General features: G+C 44.6%; 1 protein-coding gene across 4 annotated transcripts in view; it reads left to right on the top strand.

The window, feature by feature from the left end:
- Positions 1-18,433, top strand: part of CORO1B (coronin 1B) — a 219,571-nt gene that overhangs the window by 188,565 nt on the left and 12,573 nt on the right. For all 4 annotated transcript variants that reach the window (XM_078659251.1, XM_078659259.1, XM_078659252.1 and 1 more), the window contains 3 exons: positions 10,856-11,001; positions 13,233-13,290; positions 13,517-13,777. In XM_078659251.1, coding sequence (XP_078515377.1) covers positions 10,856-11,001; positions 13,233-13,290; positions 13,517-13,777 — 465 coding nt within the window. The remainder of the gene's footprint in view (positions 1-10,855; positions 11,002-13,232; positions 13,291-13,516; positions 13,778-18,433) is intronic.

Here is an 18,433-nt window from a genome sequence, read left to right as displayed (position 1 = left end):
GCCAAACAACGCGGTGAGCAGCGGAAAGCAGAAGGGCCCCACGCAGATCGTGGAGATGCTGGGGGGCTGCACTTCGGAGCTGGAGCTGCTCAGGGTGGGGGCTTCTCGGACCCCAAAGCACTCACCAGGAAATTACTCGGCGGGCTTGCTGGAAAGAAGTCGTGCAGTCTTGAAGATGGCCGGTCCCTTGAGGTCTCGTCGCACCCACGGTTCTCAGCTGGGCTGTAGAGGTGGGTAGAGGTCAGAGGTGCCAGGGGAGCCGGTTCTCGTCGAGCTGGGCAGTCGGATTCCGGAGGAAGGACTTACAGCAGACCGCAGTGTTCTTAGATGGTGCCTGCGGATGCAGGGTGACTACTCCTTAGTCACAAGGGAGAAATCTTGGGAAGAAGTCTTGAGTTCCTTTCGCAGAAAGTAGTTTCAGGATTCAAAGATGATCTGATTTGGAAGGGGGCCAGTCTCTACCTTTATCCTGTAAAAAGGGGCTGGCACGCGACTAAGTCCTGCCCTATGGGTGGGACTAGGAGGGGGGTGGTTACACCCACTTCCTTGGCGGGCTTTTCCCCAGCACAGGGTCTGGAGTGACCCTGGAACTGGTTCCAGCCAGCCTATGCACAGTGAGCACCGGGGTGCCACGTGCAGTCACCTTCCTCTAAAGCCCTGCCTACCTACAATACACAAAACCCTGTCTGGGACGGTGCTGGCACCGCCCCTGGCAGGAAACCCTTTGTCCTTATCTCCTGCTCTGGGAGGACTCCCAGCAGCAGGAGGGCAGACTTGTGTCTCGGTGGCAGCATCCATTTTGTGGATGCTAAGGCTCTGTCTGACTTTAACCGGGGTTAGGGGTTACATACATGTCGTGTCCCTCTAGAAGGGTGGAATGCTAACCCCGTCGCCAGAATTGGCGAGGGGTTAGTATTCCAATTCGTATGACACCTTACTCGACATGTTTTGATAAAGCGATACCAGAGTTGGCACATAACCGCGAGGATTATAATGCACTTAAGAGTATATGGTATGCGATATCATGGAAACGGCTAAGGGATGGATCCCGAAAGCCGCAGACAGGCTCAGCTCATGCCAGAGCACCATCTCACACGATTCCAAGCACTCTGCCTTCAGGATTGTTAAGGCCTGCCATAGGAGTGACTGATAGGAGATCTGTGTGTCCATTTTAGGGTTAGATATAGGTATACTATATCTAAAGCAAAGGGTGATTACACCACCTTGCCCCAGCTGTCAAGCAGCCAGTTGTGTCAGATTTGGATGGCCAGCCAGGGGTGGCATAATACATGCTGCAGCCCCTGGTAGGCCCTGGGTACACCTATGCCCTGGGTACCTAAGGTACACTGTACAGGGACTGATAAGGTGACTCAGTATCCAATTTAGATATGTACCTAAGGTACATGGAATCCATTTTACAGAGAGAGCAGTGGGCCTGAGCTCAGGTCAACTAAGTCAGAAAACCAGCAAAACATCAGGCAAAAAGTTGGGGGCAACCATAGTCAGGGATCAACCTTCCTACAGTTAGTCACAACCCTAAGGACTGGAAATGCCCTTAGCCACTACTGTGACTGACTAAGTCCGATAGGGAGCCTACCAGGGCGATTCCACAGGACCAGAGAAAGTTACCTGTTATCATGAACAGTCACTAGTCCGTTTCCTTGTCCTCCTTTCAGACCACATAGAAGTCAGTGGAAGTGGTCCTGATGCATGGGATACAGGTACCTAGAATCCATTGGGGGCCAACCGTTGGCTCTACATACATCAGAGTCGCCTCCTGCCTCAATACTTGGTATCCCATGATGCTCCAGTCTGATTCAGTGTAGGGCAAATAGGCACTGGTCGACTGACTTTACAGCAGTTTCCTTGTAGTTTCTTCTGCTTCCTTCAGCAATGCAAGGCGGGGGAGTCCACTTTGACCACTAGTCACGTGTCTGGACTCAATCTCCCAGTATGCACAAGTGTTGACCAGACAAGCCCAGCAACAGAACAGTTGGACACTCTCAAGCAGTCTCCTTTAGTTTAATCTTTTATAGTCCTGTAGCTTAACTGATCTAGCCAGCTAGTCCTTGAAGACACTCTGCTTTCTTTGGAAGCTGGAGTTGGTTCAGTCATTTGAGTCTGTCTCCACATCCATAAAAGCTCGTCCGATCCTCCTTGCGAGTGCTAGGGTGCAGCAGGTGCTGTCCGTCTTGGTGCAACCTCTCAGCAGCTGCAGCCCTTCTGTCTTTGTTTGTTCCAGCAGTAATCTGAGGTGTGGGTGCCAGGGATGCCAATTTTATACCAGTTACAACCTTGTGGGAGAGAGCATCTTAATTAACCTATGGACTACCAGTTCCCACCGATTATTCCACCAACTTGGTGACGACTTCCTCGAAAGTGTGGCATCTAGCTATCCCAGAGTGCACTATTTGACCCACTTCCAATATGAACAGGCTTTTCTCTTGGTGTGTGGAGCTCTCTAGCCCATCCACTAGATGTGGCTCCTTGGGGTCTACACTCCCCTTGAAAAACTGGTTTGGTGACAGGTTTTCCCTCCCTGCTCAGGATGCCAGCCTGGCTGCCTGACCAAAGGTTATGCCCTTCACAAGTCTGACTCACATTTGCCCTTCAGTTATGGCTTCCCCTTTGAAATTTGTCCTCTAGACTCACATCCCTACAAGTGGCTAGGAAAGTTAGACATTCTTGCCACAACAACGATGCTCATTGTTATAACGTTGGTCACTAAGCTTCGCTGCCTGGCTTCTGAAGTCTTGGAGCTGAGGATATTTTAAATTTGCACAAAGCTGCTGAACCCCATTAAAGATAGATGTCTTACAATTTGATTATTGCCTCGCCACTGGCAGAAAAGTTTGCAAAATGCACTAGATTTAGGAGGCAAGAGTTTAGCATACACTTCTGAAGGTCCACTTGGAAGGCTGTATGTTAAATAGAAGGCATATTTATTTATGTACATCCTTCTAAGACTATCTTCGGATAATGTTCCCACTAGGAAGATCTCAGCCCGAGATTGGAATCTGTCTGAATGCTGGACCAACCTAATGACTGTCCACTAAGTTAATGCGTAAATGAACACTGAGTGAGTTGGCTTGGGCTGGTTATTTTATTTAAGAACTATCACTTCTAGTCAGGTAAGTAATTTGCAGACTTTTCAAAATCAGAAGCCTGTCTCACACTTTCACAAGAACCTGGTGTTCCTCAGAGCCAGTTTCAAAGACTTAACAAAGGTAGTTTCAGAGTTTTAAGTCAGTCATTCCATTGATCTTCTAATGTTTTTCAAAGCCCACAGTGATCAGGGCTGTTCATGGGAGCGGTGCGCTACCTCAGCAGGAGAGTAGCCCAATATGCACCACCTAGAACCCTGAGATCCTCCTCTCGGGACCTAGCTTCTGTTCCCAGAATATTTCGCGCTCTATCAGGAGGCACCTCCTTCAGGTTCTTGGGCGCACAGGCCTGAAACTCTCCCCCGATGTCATTAAGATCTGTGAAGGACCTAGCCACGTTAGGATATCGCTTAACCTGGTATTTGTAAAGCGCAAACTAATCACCCATAAGGGTCTCAAGGCGCTGGGGGCCGTTGGGGAGATTAAGTGAGCTATTGCCCAGAGTCACATGATGCTGAGATGATCTGCCTCCAAGTAGAAAGTGTGGCGTCCCCTCCATACTACACATGAAGAGTAAGCTTTTCCTAAAGGAGTCGGAATAAGTCGGCCCCGATCTGCTTTTTGTGCAACATTTGAAGTAATAAACTCCTTTGCCCTCTGATAAGAAGAGTATGAACAAAGTCTCCCTCTATACCAAGTACATTCAGGGTTCAGTAACTATTCAGATCGATGCTGAGATGAGGTCAAACCCAATAGGAATAGGACTGTCTTCATGTTCCTACGTAAAATGAAATATTCACTGCTGTGTGACGGATATAATGTGTATTAAAAAGACTCAAAATCCAGGTCTGGAGATCCTATATTGAATTGTTTCTGGCTGGTCCTGATGAAGGTGTTCCCTACTGTTCTTCCACCGAAACGCGTCGACCATTTTCTTCATATTTAGATCAAATGACTTCGGTCACATATTTGACAACAGACACAATGCGACAGGATGTTTAGTGTTTGCTTTTGATGGGTTGTATGTTTAGAATGTATGTATGATTGTGTGGTGTGGCTCTCTACCTGGTTTAGCAGAATTGATTTTGTTTTTGGAATATATGAATTTGTGTAACTTATGTTCTAGATATATATTGATGGCTTTAGTGTGTTGATATAATATCTTCTAGGAGTTTTTTGAATAATGCACATCTAATAACTTTTGTATATAGAAAAAAAGACATAAAGAAATGAAAAAAAGTTTTTTACAGAAAAATGAAATAAATGAGTAAATTCCAAAAATAAGTGCAGATATGTTTTGTGTATGCCCTATGGTTAAGAGGTATTTCCCGTGATAAAAGTACTTATAGGTCAAGAGGGAGTCTCTCAGCTGTTTTGGTATTTCTCTTCCCCTCCACTCCCTGACCTGAAATCATTTTGAGAGGGGGTCCCCATTCTACTCTATTTAATAGAGGATTCTATTACACAAGTAATAACGGCTCTTCATACTGACAACACGGCTAATGTTGGGTATGAACTGACTGGCCAATGTAATAAAGTATTCCTGGTAGAAAAAAGGTGTACACCAGGGATGTGTTTTAGTGCCTTTACTTTTCAGACATTTCCTAAATAATGTAAATGACCATCTGTTGTTGTCCCCATAATAGTTGGCCAGAAGGTTCTGATTTTTCTATTGGCAGATAATGTGGTTTTATTGGCCAAAATTAGAAAACGATGCACAGATTTGTAAACATCTTTACTGATTATTGTAGTGATAAGGCCCTCCCCATCAACAGCAGTCAGATTAAATGTATGGCAGCAGGATCGTCCCTCCGGATTAAGAAGGAAGTTCTTGGTAAAGGACAACCGCATTGTGCATGTACATCTGGAGATACGATTTACGGAAAATTTTAGCCGGAAGGCCCAGATATCGAAGGCCAGAATAGTGTCATTATAGTCATCTTGGGTGGCATTGAAATTCAGGCCAAAAGAAGGTGCTGAGAGTATTAGTACCATACTCCCAGATATATAAGCATAAATCGTTAACAGCTGTGATCTCTTGGGCTGTGCTTTGGGGTATTGATAATCCTGACCCGCTGCAAGTGGCAGAAATTGTTTTGTGTGCACCGCTAAGGTTGGGACCTCGTGCCCCTTTGTCAGCACTTTATATGGAACTTGGCCTAACACCAATTTTTGGTCTGGCACCAATAAAACCAGTGCTATATTGGATTGGACTGGTATGGAATTACAAGGCGACCATATATTTATAGCCCACATACGGAGATGATTTTCAGATTACAACAGCTCTTTATACGTTGATGGGGACTGATATCTCGAGAATAGAGTAGGCCCTTCTACATCGATTCCGTAAGTGAAACTGAAGATAAGAATAATTCACCCAGTAAACCACTGAGTTGAATGTATGGCCGGTATTTGATTTTACTATGAAGGCAGAGTGACCGCTTATCTCTGGTCCTGTCAAATGCCCATGAACTTTAGGTAATCATTAAGGGGCTGACACATGTTGACCCACTGAGATAGGGTAGTGGTTAACCCCTGTCCTCCTATATTTGTAAGTCCTATCCAATGGGGGCATCTGACTAAAGTTATAGTTTGCCCACCTGGAGATAGTTTTAAACCACTATTATTTTCTTTTTGCACTCTGCCCCTCTCTCCCTAACATTACCATCCTGCTGATCTAAAACACCTCCGCTCCTCCCAGTGCATTCGGGAGTTGTAACCCATGCAAGGTACCTTACAGTCCTTGTATGAGGAGGGAGCCCTACGATAAAGCATGTTACCTTCGGGTGATTGAGGGTTCTCGTCCTTAACAGCTAAATGCTCCTCTTAGATACTACCAAACGTCAGTGCTTTAAATGGACCGGTACTCACCGGTACTGCATACCGGCCCTTTTTAATTTTAGGTCAAGGAGAGTACCGGTACTCATGGGGACCTTGCCTAGACACAGGTGGTGCTCCTCATTTTCTCGAGCCTCAGCAGCACTTTTCACACGAGCTGCTCTGATTCTCCAATCCTGAGCTGAGATCGCACAAGAGCAGCAGGACAGCAGCTCTTGTTACCAGGACACAGCAATCTTGTCGTGCTTCTCTGCAACTCTTCTAGCAGTGGTGGGGCGGCAGTGTCTTTTGTTTACCCTTTGATCCTGCACAGTAGGAGATGATATCACCATAAAACGAATGGACTAGGGTGTGGGGCGCATTCTTCAGGGCAGTACAGCTTTTTAGCATGCCTTTGTTTTAAATTACTGTACAGGAGTGTTCATCAGCAATTTAAATTAGGCATTTTACTTGAATGTAAATCCCTACACTTGCCGCCAATTTTATGATTACCCTCAAACAAAAAAACACTTTAAAGGCAACACAATTTTTTTTTGGTTTGATGCATTTAAACCGCATGTTTCACATGGGAAACCATGTTTAACCCAAATGCGCCAGGCAGCTCCATGGAATGCTTTAGACATTGACAGTTCTAGATTTTGGCTGGTTATGCTTTTGCATGCTGGGACTCGTAGTTCTCCTTTGTCATTATAAGTAAGGGTTTCTAAAACTTCCAGCATGTTTAGCTTTGATGGCAACATTCAGAGACGGTTTTAAACATACCCTTATTAGTAAATGCTTTATAAATGATTATTAGGGCCATAACCATAGGACAGATACTTCTGTTTTTTTAGGTCGAGCTGGCGTTGGAGCGCGAAGCGCTCCCGCCAGCGAGTTCTATAGTCGCCGTGTTCACTGGCAAGGGAGTCTAGAGCTGTGCACGAGCATCTACTGGCCTGTGCACGAGCCGACTCAGCTCTGTGGACGCGCACGTCTCTGGAAGAAGTGCTGCGCCCGAGCCGGCTCCTGCTTGTTCTTGCAGCAAATATTCTCAGAGCCGTAGGGCAAAGTTACCGAACAGCACAACAGGTAGGCTTTTTACATTTTTTTAATTAGCCACGTATTTTGAAAGGAGGAACTGGTATAAAAGAAGGACACAGTAGAGTAGCTATAAGCACAAATGTCAAAGTTATTGATCTTAGGACAGAAAAAGTATTCAATGACAAGGATCGCAAGCCATTTGCAAAGCCATTGTTTGCAAAGGTATTATTTCCACAATCAACACAAATGTGCTTTTCTTGCCTGAAAACTATATTCTTCCCCGAAACCTATGATCTGCTCTTGGATCTCACTCACGTCATTGACCACCCCCCAGCACTCACGGATTTGAATTGCATTTACATGTAGCGCTTATTTACAGTGCTTGTAGTGACTTTCACATGCATACGAAAGCCCTGCAGTGCAAAACTAACTGTCCTACACACACCGACCCCTAAAATGAGCAAGCACTGCGTGGTGGCACCAAGGCTTTCCAATTATTATATTTGATGGAATTGTCTTATCCACTTTACAGCTCATTTACTTAACCTATTATTGTGCCTTCCGAAACTGCACGCACTCTTAGGTTACAGAAACGTTACTTTGTGGACTGTCAATGTTGAAATTCGTCGGCTGTGGCAAGACACGGTGTGTGTGTATGGCAGGAAGCAAACATAATCCTAAAATTATATTTAATAGGTGACATTCCCTGCATGTGAGGTGTGGGTAGAGAGGGTGTCACAGCTTCCCCCTCCAAATCCTAAAGCCTAAGGGGAGTACTCGGGAACGTCCTAGGGCAGAGCCCTGCTGTAGAACAGGACAGCGAATAACTCACTTTTATGCCCAATAGTGACAGAAACAGTGTGTGTGTGTGTGTGTGTGTGTGTTTATAGGTGGGTGGTGTGTGTGTCAGCATGTATGAGAAGTGAACATATGGCTATGTATGTATATGGGACGTTTTTTATGATGATTGCATTTGTGGCTGTTTTTGTGTGTTTTTGTGTTTCTAGCAGTATGTGTGTTAGTGACTATAGTGGCTATGTTTTTACGGCAGCTCATTAACGAATGGACGTGTGGCCGTGCGTGTGATTGATAGTTTCATAACAGGTGGGCGTGAGACTGCTTGTGTTTGATTTATATGTATGTATAAGAGTTAACATGCGGCTATGTGTGTGTATGGTAGCATGTGTGACGACTGGGTTTGTGGCTGCAAGTGTGTGTTTGAAAGTTTTGCTATTAGTCAACGTGATGTTAATTGTGTATCATTTGCAGATTCTGTTTTCAGTATTGCTTGGAGATTAGAACTTGTCCTTGATGTATGTTTTATTTATACCATGTACTTGTAGAATAATAGATCCACTTCCTTGTCTCTATAAGGAGAATTTATTCAAAATCAATAAGGAAAAATAAATGTATATTTTAAATGTAAAACCCAAAGAAGTAAGCTTCATTCATCAAGGACAAAGGCATGCCGCAGCCCTCCTGACATCCCACTGCCGCCATCAGCCTCTTCGCCATTCCTCTTCCTCTCTTTCTTCTTAGATCCCTCGCTTTGCAAATCACTCCTTTGCGCTTTTCCCTACACCCTCTTTTCTGGTCATCTTCCGCACCTTTCCTTTTAATACTTTCAGACATTCCCTCTGTTCTATTCTCACTATTATTTCTTTTTTCTTGTCTCTAATTTCCTCAATCTCATTTTCTTTTGCAATTACTAAATGTATGTTACACCGCACACTACTCCTTTCTTTGGCTCTCTCTCGATCTCTCTCTTTCTTACATATATTTCTACAGTCACATTTATTTAACTGTCATATTTACTTTTTTTCTTATCCCTTTCCTCTATAATAACTTTTCCACAAACTTTCTCTTTCTACTGCTCACTTTTACTTGTTTCCTCTTATTCCCTCTTTCTGTCTAGCTTCTTCTCACTTGCAGAAAACCATGCCTTTGAAATATCACCCTTACCCTCTCCTCGCCTTCCTTTCATTTGTTCCCCCATGTGAATTCCAAAATGCAGCCTCGGGATGGAGGAAAAAGGTTCTAAATACAAACAGAAACGAGCATTTGCAATGCAATAGGTCTTGTATTTACGCGAGTTTAAGCTATTAGAATTGTAATTAACAATGCATTTTATTTAGGTTTTAAAAAACAAAAATAATAGGCATTGTCACTTACAATGCCAATAGCTTAAACTCTCGTAAATGCGAGACCTAATGCATTGCAAATGCTTGTTTACTTTGCACTTGGATTTCTTGCATAGAAAGTTTGGAACGGTTGAAAACCTAGCCCGCCCCTAGCTCTGCCCCTAGTCCCCCCTACATCCCACCCCCCAGTCCACCGCTCCTTTTGGTGAGTACCTGCACTTATTTTTTTCCATTTGAAGCACTGCCAAAGGTACAAATATTGTGCAAGATTGTTATTAATGATAGCATGGTTGCCAGAGTTCCTAAATTATTGCTGGTAATAGGAAATGATTGTACTATATTTGCATGTGCAATTTATTACTACCTTTTAATATATATTGACTGTTAGTCTGTTGCCAAACCGTGGTAAAATCGCTGGATTGATATTAGATCTTTTTCATTATGCATCCCCAAATTAAATTAATGGCATACATGTATTGTAAGCAGGACAAACATGAATCAGCTGTTTGAGGCAATGTAAAGATGGATGGTGAAATTCTACTAACAGAATATGGATGTTGTTGTATTGTGTATATAGAGGTAGACTAATGCTACTTTTAATTGGAATGGTGGATGTCTGCATATAGTATCTAGTTTCTAATTGAAATGTATACTTTTTATATAATGTTATAGCAGATGCACGTAATTTGAATGCACATAAGAAAAATTATATGTGCTATTGTATGGCTTAATGATGAAGCAATAAAGAATGTTGACTGGTTGGCAGAAAGCTGAATTCGGACATATTACCAGCTAGCTCACACAAAAATAATAAACAACAACAAATAGCAACCATAGGTGTCTCATTTAACAGATCTCAACAAAATGTAGGTAAGACAGCCAAATGGAGTTCCATTCATAACATTTTAAGGCATAACTCTGTTGCTAGCCAGGCAAGTGAGGCAGCAGACTTCCAGATGGTACTGTGAACCTTCACACTCACCTCTGCTTTAGATGGAAGAACGCTGCTTTTAAGTTGATGCACAGTATTTGAATCTATATTAGGGTTTGCAGTGCCAAAGAAATCTTGCGTGGTAGTTTATTTGAGTTGGGTGAGTTAAAATGTCAATGTCTGCAGTTTAAGAGTCTTGTAAATTCATGTGACCCGTCCAACCTCCCGGTGAGGTGTAGATGTTGCAAAACACTGTTACACATTGCCATACTGCTTTTCCTTATACAAGAATTTATGTTGTGTTAAAATGCAAAAATGAGCTTGCAGCTACATGAGGAGGAGTTTGGACTTCAGGTAGATGTACTAGTAGGTTATTAAAGGCTTGCATCTCGGAAATCCACAAAACCTTAGTATGAGTCAACTAATAGATTACAAAATTCGGCGCAGCATATGGCCCTGTTACATATGAAGGCTGTAAAACTATGGTTACTGATTTTTTTTTACATGTGTACCCCTGAAATGTATTAGAAAATAAGACATATGATGGAAATATAGCTGCTGTAATGTGGCTGGGAATTAGACCTATTTAAGCAGGCCTCTTACCACTCCCTGCTAGTGTGGAGAACTGAAAAGGCCACTATAGTATAATGTTCAGACGTATTGTAGTAAAGTTTAAATTGAATTCAATGTGTCTGTGAGGCTACAGGTTACACTGTAGAGGACCAAGGTTGCTGTGGTTCATGGTGACTGATGGCAGAGGCAGAAGAAGAGGATTAGCTCGTGTACAAGATTCACCCTGTTTTTCCTCCTGCTTCCTCCAGGGTGACTCCAGCATTCGGTACTTTGAGGTGACTGACGAATCCCCGTATATTCACTTTCTCAGCACCTATGGCAGCAAAGAGCCACAGCGGGGAATGGGCTTCATGCCCAAGAGAGGCCTTGATGTCAACAAGTGCGAGATTGCCAGGTAAGGCCTTTCTTGCTACTCCCTGAAGCGCATTCTGTCATCTTGCAGTGTTGTTAGTGACCCCTGCTGACTTGAAATGCTTCTTGGTCCATGGGGAGAACCTGGCCAAATGCTGCGATTTCTATGCTCAATCTGGGAGTGCTGCTGTAATTACACCCTTACAGAGAGAGGCACCATACTGCTCCTACAGCCGCGTGTTCTGGATATGGCTCTAAATATTGCCTATATTGATATTTCTTACTGTTCAATGTTTACATTTGCTTAAACAGTTGCTTGGGTGAAACCAGCTTGGCCATCTTGTCCTCGATTCAGTGGATTCCATTCTTGTTTAATAATGTATGTATTAATTTGTGTGTATTTTCTAATACTGGCTCATTACGGGTAGTCCAGCTCGTTTGTGGGCCCTATAGATGTGAAGGAGACACTTCTGTATGGAGCCACAAACCTAAACGTACATGCATATAGAATAAAGATTTGCTATGGGGTGGCAGACTTTAATTCTGAGTGTTATATGTTTAGAAGGAAGAGTTGATTTTACCTCTGATTGGTACAGCCAGTTTTTTTCACTGGCTGCTCGGTGAAAGAGCGAGGATGCTGGAGCTGGGTGCCTCTAGGGAGGCCAGTGATTGGTGTAGCTCTCAGTGATAGAAGAGTATGCAGCCTGAGGGCACAGTGGTCCCTGCGGAGGGTTAGCATGAACAGTGACCTGTTGTGCGATGCCAGCTGTTGGACAGATGCTCCGCCTGGAACCTATAGGTAAAAGTCCGAGTCGAGAGACCTGAGCATCAATCAATCAGTTATTTATAAAGCACAACACATCTCCTATGAGGGTCTCACGGCGCTGGACTTGGTAGATGCTGCTTCGTGATTGGTACATTCGAACAACCAGGTCTTCCGTCCTTTCCTGAATTGCAGGAGGGATGAGCATCCTGAGGTGTAGAGGAAGGTTGTTCCAAGCTTTGGCCGCCAGGTGTGAGAAGAAGAGTACTCCGCTCTTGGTTCATGGGATCCTAGGGTGTCTGTGAGGAAGAGGCAGGCAGATTGTAGGTGTCTGGTCGGTTGGTGGAAGGTCAGGCGTTTGTTGAGGTATGCTGGTCCTTCGTAGTGCAGGGCCTTGTATGCGTTGATAAGCATCTTGAACTGGCATCTCTTCTGAATCGGTAACCAGTGTAGCTTCTTCAGATTGGGTGTGATGTGGGCATGGATGCCTTGTGTGAGGGCTCACTTGAACTGCCCCTAAAAAAAATCCTGTGAAGTCTGGTAAAGACTAAGCATGTGAAGCTGTTTTTTGGAGTGTGGAAATCGACTGACAGTTGTTGAGTTCAATAAGGCAACAGAGACCGATTGAGCAACTGATGAAAACCCAATTGATTTTTGACCTCAGCAAGCAAGTTTGGCCTTTTTCTGGATCAGACTGCCTATGTAGACCGAGCCTTGCACAAGGAAGAGTGCTCATTGCTCCGCTCTGTGTGCTACACAAGCACATCCGGTAAACTTGGAACATAGAAAGTCTGAGAAGCAAGTATCCCATTTGGATCGTGAATGTGTTTGCACACATTAATACAAGGGGACTGTTGCATTGTTCACTTATCTATACAAATACCGTCCATCTAGTTCTTAAGCTGTCCAAGGTTTGTAGATGGTGCCCCTATCCCACACTTCTGGTGTATTTTTATCAAACCAGATATTTCCAGAGGCGAGAGGAGTCTCAGGAGCTGGTGCTTATGCCAGGTATTCATCTGGTGACTTCCATCTCAGGTTGGTTGCTCCAGGGGTCCATTGTATGGTGCTAGTGGGTGCAGGGCCACCCGTGCCCAGAAGGCCCCGTTTGGAGCTCCTTTTCTTTGGGAGATCTATTATGAGAACCTAAGGCTCTGTCCCCTCGGAAACTACAAGGACAGTGTGCAGAAGAAGATCCTTTAAACCCCCTACACTGTTTCTTCACCAGATTCACTTTCCTCTAGCCATAAGGTTTCCACTTTCTCTTCATTTACATAATTTCTTTAAGCATTGCATACTGATGTCCTTATCATTCTTTATCATTCTTTGCCATTTTGCCTCTTGTTTCTCTAGTTCCTTTGCTGTTTCCCTTTTCTCAGTTCCTTCACGTTCCGCCTATCTGGTTCTTCTGTAATATATTGCTTTACTTCTTCTGCTCCATTTGTCTCCCACAGTATTTCCATTTCATCCATCTCTACATGTCTCACTGTGTCTCTCTCATCTGTATGCAGGTTTTACAAGCTCCACGAGCGGAAGTGCGAGCCCGTCACAATGACCGTGCCAAGAAAGGTAGGCTAAAGATGGCTAAATCATTTCCTTAGCTCATAGCTTCTCTTCACTCGTGTGCTGCTAGTAGTACATTGCATCTTGCATGCCTGTCATTTGGTGGTGTCCCTCAAAACGTTGTACTCCCTTTTCACCGCTCTTAGTTCAGCGATTATTTTGATAAAGGGATGAATGACTTCTGGGGTGCCTGCTGCCTTTTCCTTACTCTCATCTTGTGCTTCTTCCATAGTCCGATCTGTTCCAGGATGACTTGTACCCGGACACAGCTGGTCCTGAGCCTGCAATGGAGGCTGAAGAGTGGGTGGCAGGCAAAGATGCTGACCCCATCCTAATCTCCTTGCGGGAGGGCTACGTGCCAACAAAACAGCGTGACTTGAAGGTCAACAAGAAAAACGTGCTGCACGAGAACCGGCCTGCTGCTGGAGGGAAGCTGGCGGCACCGACTGCGCACGCCTCTGTGCCAAGTATTACCGCCCCTGCCATCCATGTGGTAGGGAAACCTTTGCATTTGCCATGCAATCTCTTCTGTCTACTTGCTTGTTCTTTCTATTTTCTTTCCTTCCATAATACCTTCTATGCCAACCTTCTGTCCCCTTTCCCCTCTCTAATATAATCCGAAATGTTTGTAAACAATATTTATAGTTGCCTAACAGGTCACCCTGTTTGTTGTCTGGAGCCAGGTTCCAAAGGTATCTTTGGAAACCCCTACTCCTCCTGTTTTTAAGGCCCTGACAGGATTGCTTTGTTACTGGCTTGACAGTCCTCAAGGTTTTTCGAAGGTGTTTTGCCTAATGTAGACGTACTCCAATAGCTATCACCGCCACCCTGCAACTCCTCATTTTCTCTTCGAACAATCAACATAAATTTCTTCATCAATAGGTTTGCCTATGTCTCCTGCGGTCCGAGTGCGTGTATGTCTATAATAAAACCATTTTAGGACCCACATTGTGGTATTGTTATCATGAAATTGGTTGAGTGTGTGTAATTCTGGCTAATAGGTTTGATTGCTTTTGTACCAATCTTGGTTGAATAATGTAAGATCCTACTCATGTGCATGGAGAGTTTTGCTCGGCTGCGAGCTGTCTGTGTGATATCAGTTTTCTACATAGAAGGTGTGCTTCTCCACTTGACAACCCCAGAATGTGTTTTGAGTCCTCTCTGCATCACAGTTGGCTTTCCCTTTCCCAAAGCTTGCAATGGTTCCCATTTCAAGGACACCCACGCAATGAGTTATTATCCTGCCCCAGCCTCTAAATTCCATCCAGCAGGGAAGAGATTTAGTTTTGTTGATCCTTTGCAATTGGACTAGCCTTAGAACTTCATAAAACTTCATTATGGCGAATGGCTCATTCTTTAAGCCAGGCTTCTTGACAGCTCCACAATTTTGCTGCCCTAAAGAATTGTGGGATATTACAGATTATTGACAACAATTGTCGTGATGCTCCCCTCCTAGTGAATACATATCCTAAACTGTGGGTGTTTTTGTGGCTTCACCCCTAACTCCATTGTTCAGCATCCATTGCCCAAGTTGCTTCTAGCAGAATCTCTGTTCTCCCAAATAGAAATTTCAATACTCTAAAATGCAGACGATACACAGCTGATCTTTAACATCGGATCGAATCCCACTCTAGACAAAACTCGCTTTGCCAAGGGGATGCTTACCATCGCGAACTGGATGACTGCAAATTATCTCCAGTTGAACCCGGATAAGACCGAACTGATGTTATTAGGCAAAGCAACAGACGTCTGGTCAGATGATTGGTGGCCACAAGAGTTAGGGACTGCACCATCACCCAAAGGGACAGTGAAAAGTCTGGGACTAAAGCTGGATCAAGCTTTAAATATGAAAGGCCAAGTCTCGGCAATTACAAGCTCATGTTATTACGACCTCCGACTTGTGAGGAAAATATTACCTTACATTCCGCTCCATCATCGGAGAACCCTAGTTCAAGCAATGGTCACCTCATGATTGGACTATAGAAATGCCCTACTGGCGGAAGTCGGGGAGACGCTTCTGGCCATGCTACAGGTGGTGCAGAACACAGCCGCCAGAATGATCCTCAACCAACCGGCGGGTTCTCCTTCAGCGCCACTGTTGAGGAAACTTCATTGGCTGACAGTAAAAAAGAGATCATTCCTTAAGATCTGTTGCCTGACCTTCAATGCAGTCAATGAGATTGGCCCAGTGTACCTACGGAACAAAATACAGAAATATACCCCAAGTAGGCATCTGAGATCAACAACTCAGCATTTGCTACAGTCCTCGCGTATTCGACTGGTCAGGACGGGAGGAAAAGCCTTCTCGTACCTGGCACCCAAGTACTGGAACCAACTTCCGCTGGGACTTCGTACTACGAGCTACAACTGCTTTAGGAAACAGTTGAAAGCTTATTTATTTTAACTTGGAGTATTTTCGTATCTTCCCCTTTAGGTAGGTTGTCTTGTTTTGGATAGCGCCGCGATGCCCCAGGGTGAGGTGAGCGCTTTATAAACTATTAAACTAAACTAATGCAGTGAGAGAGAACAATACTCCACTTGGTCTGGTATTTTGCAGCTTCTCCATTGAGTGTCATGCTAATTCATTTACCAAATGTGCCACATTGGCTTGCTTTTTGATGTAACTGTCAAGGTGTTGGGAGCACTTCAGTTATCGCTTTTCTCTTTCAAATGCCACACAGCCATAAAGCATATTGGCCTAAGGATCTACCTCTTGCATGTGCCCCCGATCTTTCTCCTGCGCTTTCTTAATGCAATATCCTTGGAGAGGAAGAGTAGTTTCAAGCCTTTGCTTTAGGAGGCACAACTACTGACCAATGGGAGCTGGAAGGGAAGGCCTGTGTCCAGTTGGACTTCGACCCTTCTCTTTCTTCTATTCGACATAGCAGCGTGTGAGCTTTCCCATCTTGGAGAGGTTCTTCTTTCTCTTATTTCCAAAAGGAGCGGTTGAACCCATCACCATCTTTAAGCTGTAGTGAACACCCATTGCTGTTTAGTTCCAAAGAACGACAGAGCTTTCCTCTCAACCATGAGTATTTATTAGTTGAAGTAATGTGTTTGGACTCTTCCTTGATCACTGGCCAAATTCAAAGCCACCACTCCGGCTTCGTGTCCAAAAGACTTCCTGGTGAATATGTAAAATTTCAACCAACAGAAAACACTGCCTTTTTAGTTCATGTTCTGGATATTGTTGCAATGTATCCAGTGTAGGAACACGTGGTCAGAAGTGCGGTGTGTTAAAGCTCTGGGCAGCGACTTCCTACATTTTTTGTGTCCATTTGCCGATTGTGTCCGCCTGTTACCTGCACAAATCTCTGAAGAATCATTAAACAGACGTTTTAGAAATTTGGCTAAGATAAGGTTGTTTTTCGCAGTTAGATGCTGACTTTCTCCAGCTACTAATACAATTCGGCAATGGGAATGCTGTGTTATGCTGAGCGCTTTCAGAATCCCAGGACATCTCATCTATAACTGAACAACTGAATTTGCTGTTCAGCACAGTAAGTCATGGGAAACTGGTGCTGATGGCGGGAGGCAGTAACACAGCCCAGCATTCTATTTTGGCATGGAATACATATTGTCCATGTAAAAAGAGCACAAAGCTTTAGTTTTGGAGAGTATATAGCCAGGTTCTCTTGATGGCATAAAATCGGTCAGAAACCCACAGTCATCCTGTGGATGGCAAAGTCACATCCTTGCAGGCTGGGAGTTGCATCGTCATGTTCTGTGTGATTCCTTTCACAAGTTGTTTACTCCTGTGGCAGAGTTGAGGATGCAAAACTACAAACAAGTCTCTGGGAGGAGATTTCAGTACATCAGTCTCAAGACGGTTACCTATTCTTTTCAGTGTCATTCTTCGTTCTGGGAAGCAGTGCAAACAAAAATTGTGTTCGAGGCATGTGAGCTGTAGATCACATGCTATCCATAGATTGCCATCTAGTGTTGGGTCCGGATGTTTGCCCTTTGTTTTTGTTCGAAGAAGTCTTTCCAGTCACAAGGTAGGTGACTTCCCTTTAGGTGATAGTGCGCAGGGGCATCAACTCCATCCTTAGATAGTTTTTTCCGCCATCGGGTTCAGATGTGTATTGCTGCACTCCAGGTACGGTACCGTTTTTGGACCCCTTTAAAGCGCAATCCACTACCCTCCACAGTATTGTTATCGATTGTGGTTCCCCATCCGACGCACTTTGTCTTACTTCAGAAAACCTTCAATCTGGAAACTCGTGGCAGGCCTTTGGGCCTACCCGGGCCGACCGCACTAGCAGTCGATGGAACTGACTCCATTCAAGCTATGTCCGGGGTGTCATGCTAAGTCTCCACGCACCGACTTGCACGAAGTGTGCAACCTCTGCTTGTCCCCGAAACACGACGAGAATGACTGCGCCGCATGTCGATAGTTTCGATTGGAAAAAAACTCTTTGTGACCGTCTAGCTCGACGACACGAAATGCAACACCAGAGCAGCTCTGCACCAGACCTCTTCGGCGAAGATTCCGATACTGAACATCAACCTCAAGAAGCCGAGCAGGAAGAAGAACTTATCTCTGTGTCTGAAGCTACCTCCGACATGTAAGAAGATGAACAGATTACTCCGGGTCAGCGTACCGTGAGTAAAGATACCTCTTTGCCCCCTCAATATAAGACAAAGGTTCCGGTCCCTCCTCTGCCCTCAGGCCAAGGTTGACACCGCCAAAAAGCTTGACGCCCCGCCCTCAGGCCCGGCACTGAAAGAAAAAGACAAGCCTTCCGGCTCTGGTTCGAGCCAGCCCCACTCCGTTGCCACACAAACACCTTCGGCGCCAAAACACAAGTCTAATTCATCGACACTGAAAGGCTTGGAACCGAAACCTTCGATGCCGAAACCAACTCATAAGGAGAAACACTCTCCCACTAAAGAACCTCGGTCCTTTGTGCTGCCTTCGGATCCGAAGCAGAAGAAACTGGTAATTAACCCTCAAACAGGGCATATTCATGCCACTCTTCCAAAGAAACGAAAAATTGACCTATCAGAGGACTATCACATTCCTCTGATAAGGAAAAGTGTGGGTACTAACCCTTCTCTTCCTTATATTCCACTTCTTTCTCCCATTGATCCTAACTTTCTCATTTCACCAGCAAATTCACCACCACCACTTTCGCCTGACCCACAC

This window comes from Lissotriton helveticus, chromosome 1_1, assembly GCF_964261635.1.
Source record: "Lissotriton helveticus chromosome 1_1, aLisHel1.1, whole genome shotgun sequence".
NCBI classification, from domain to species: Eukaryota; Metazoa; Chordata; class Amphibia; order Caudata; family Salamandridae; genus Lissotriton; species Lissotriton helveticus.
This window is presented reverse-complemented; position numbering and strand designations above follow the sequence as displayed.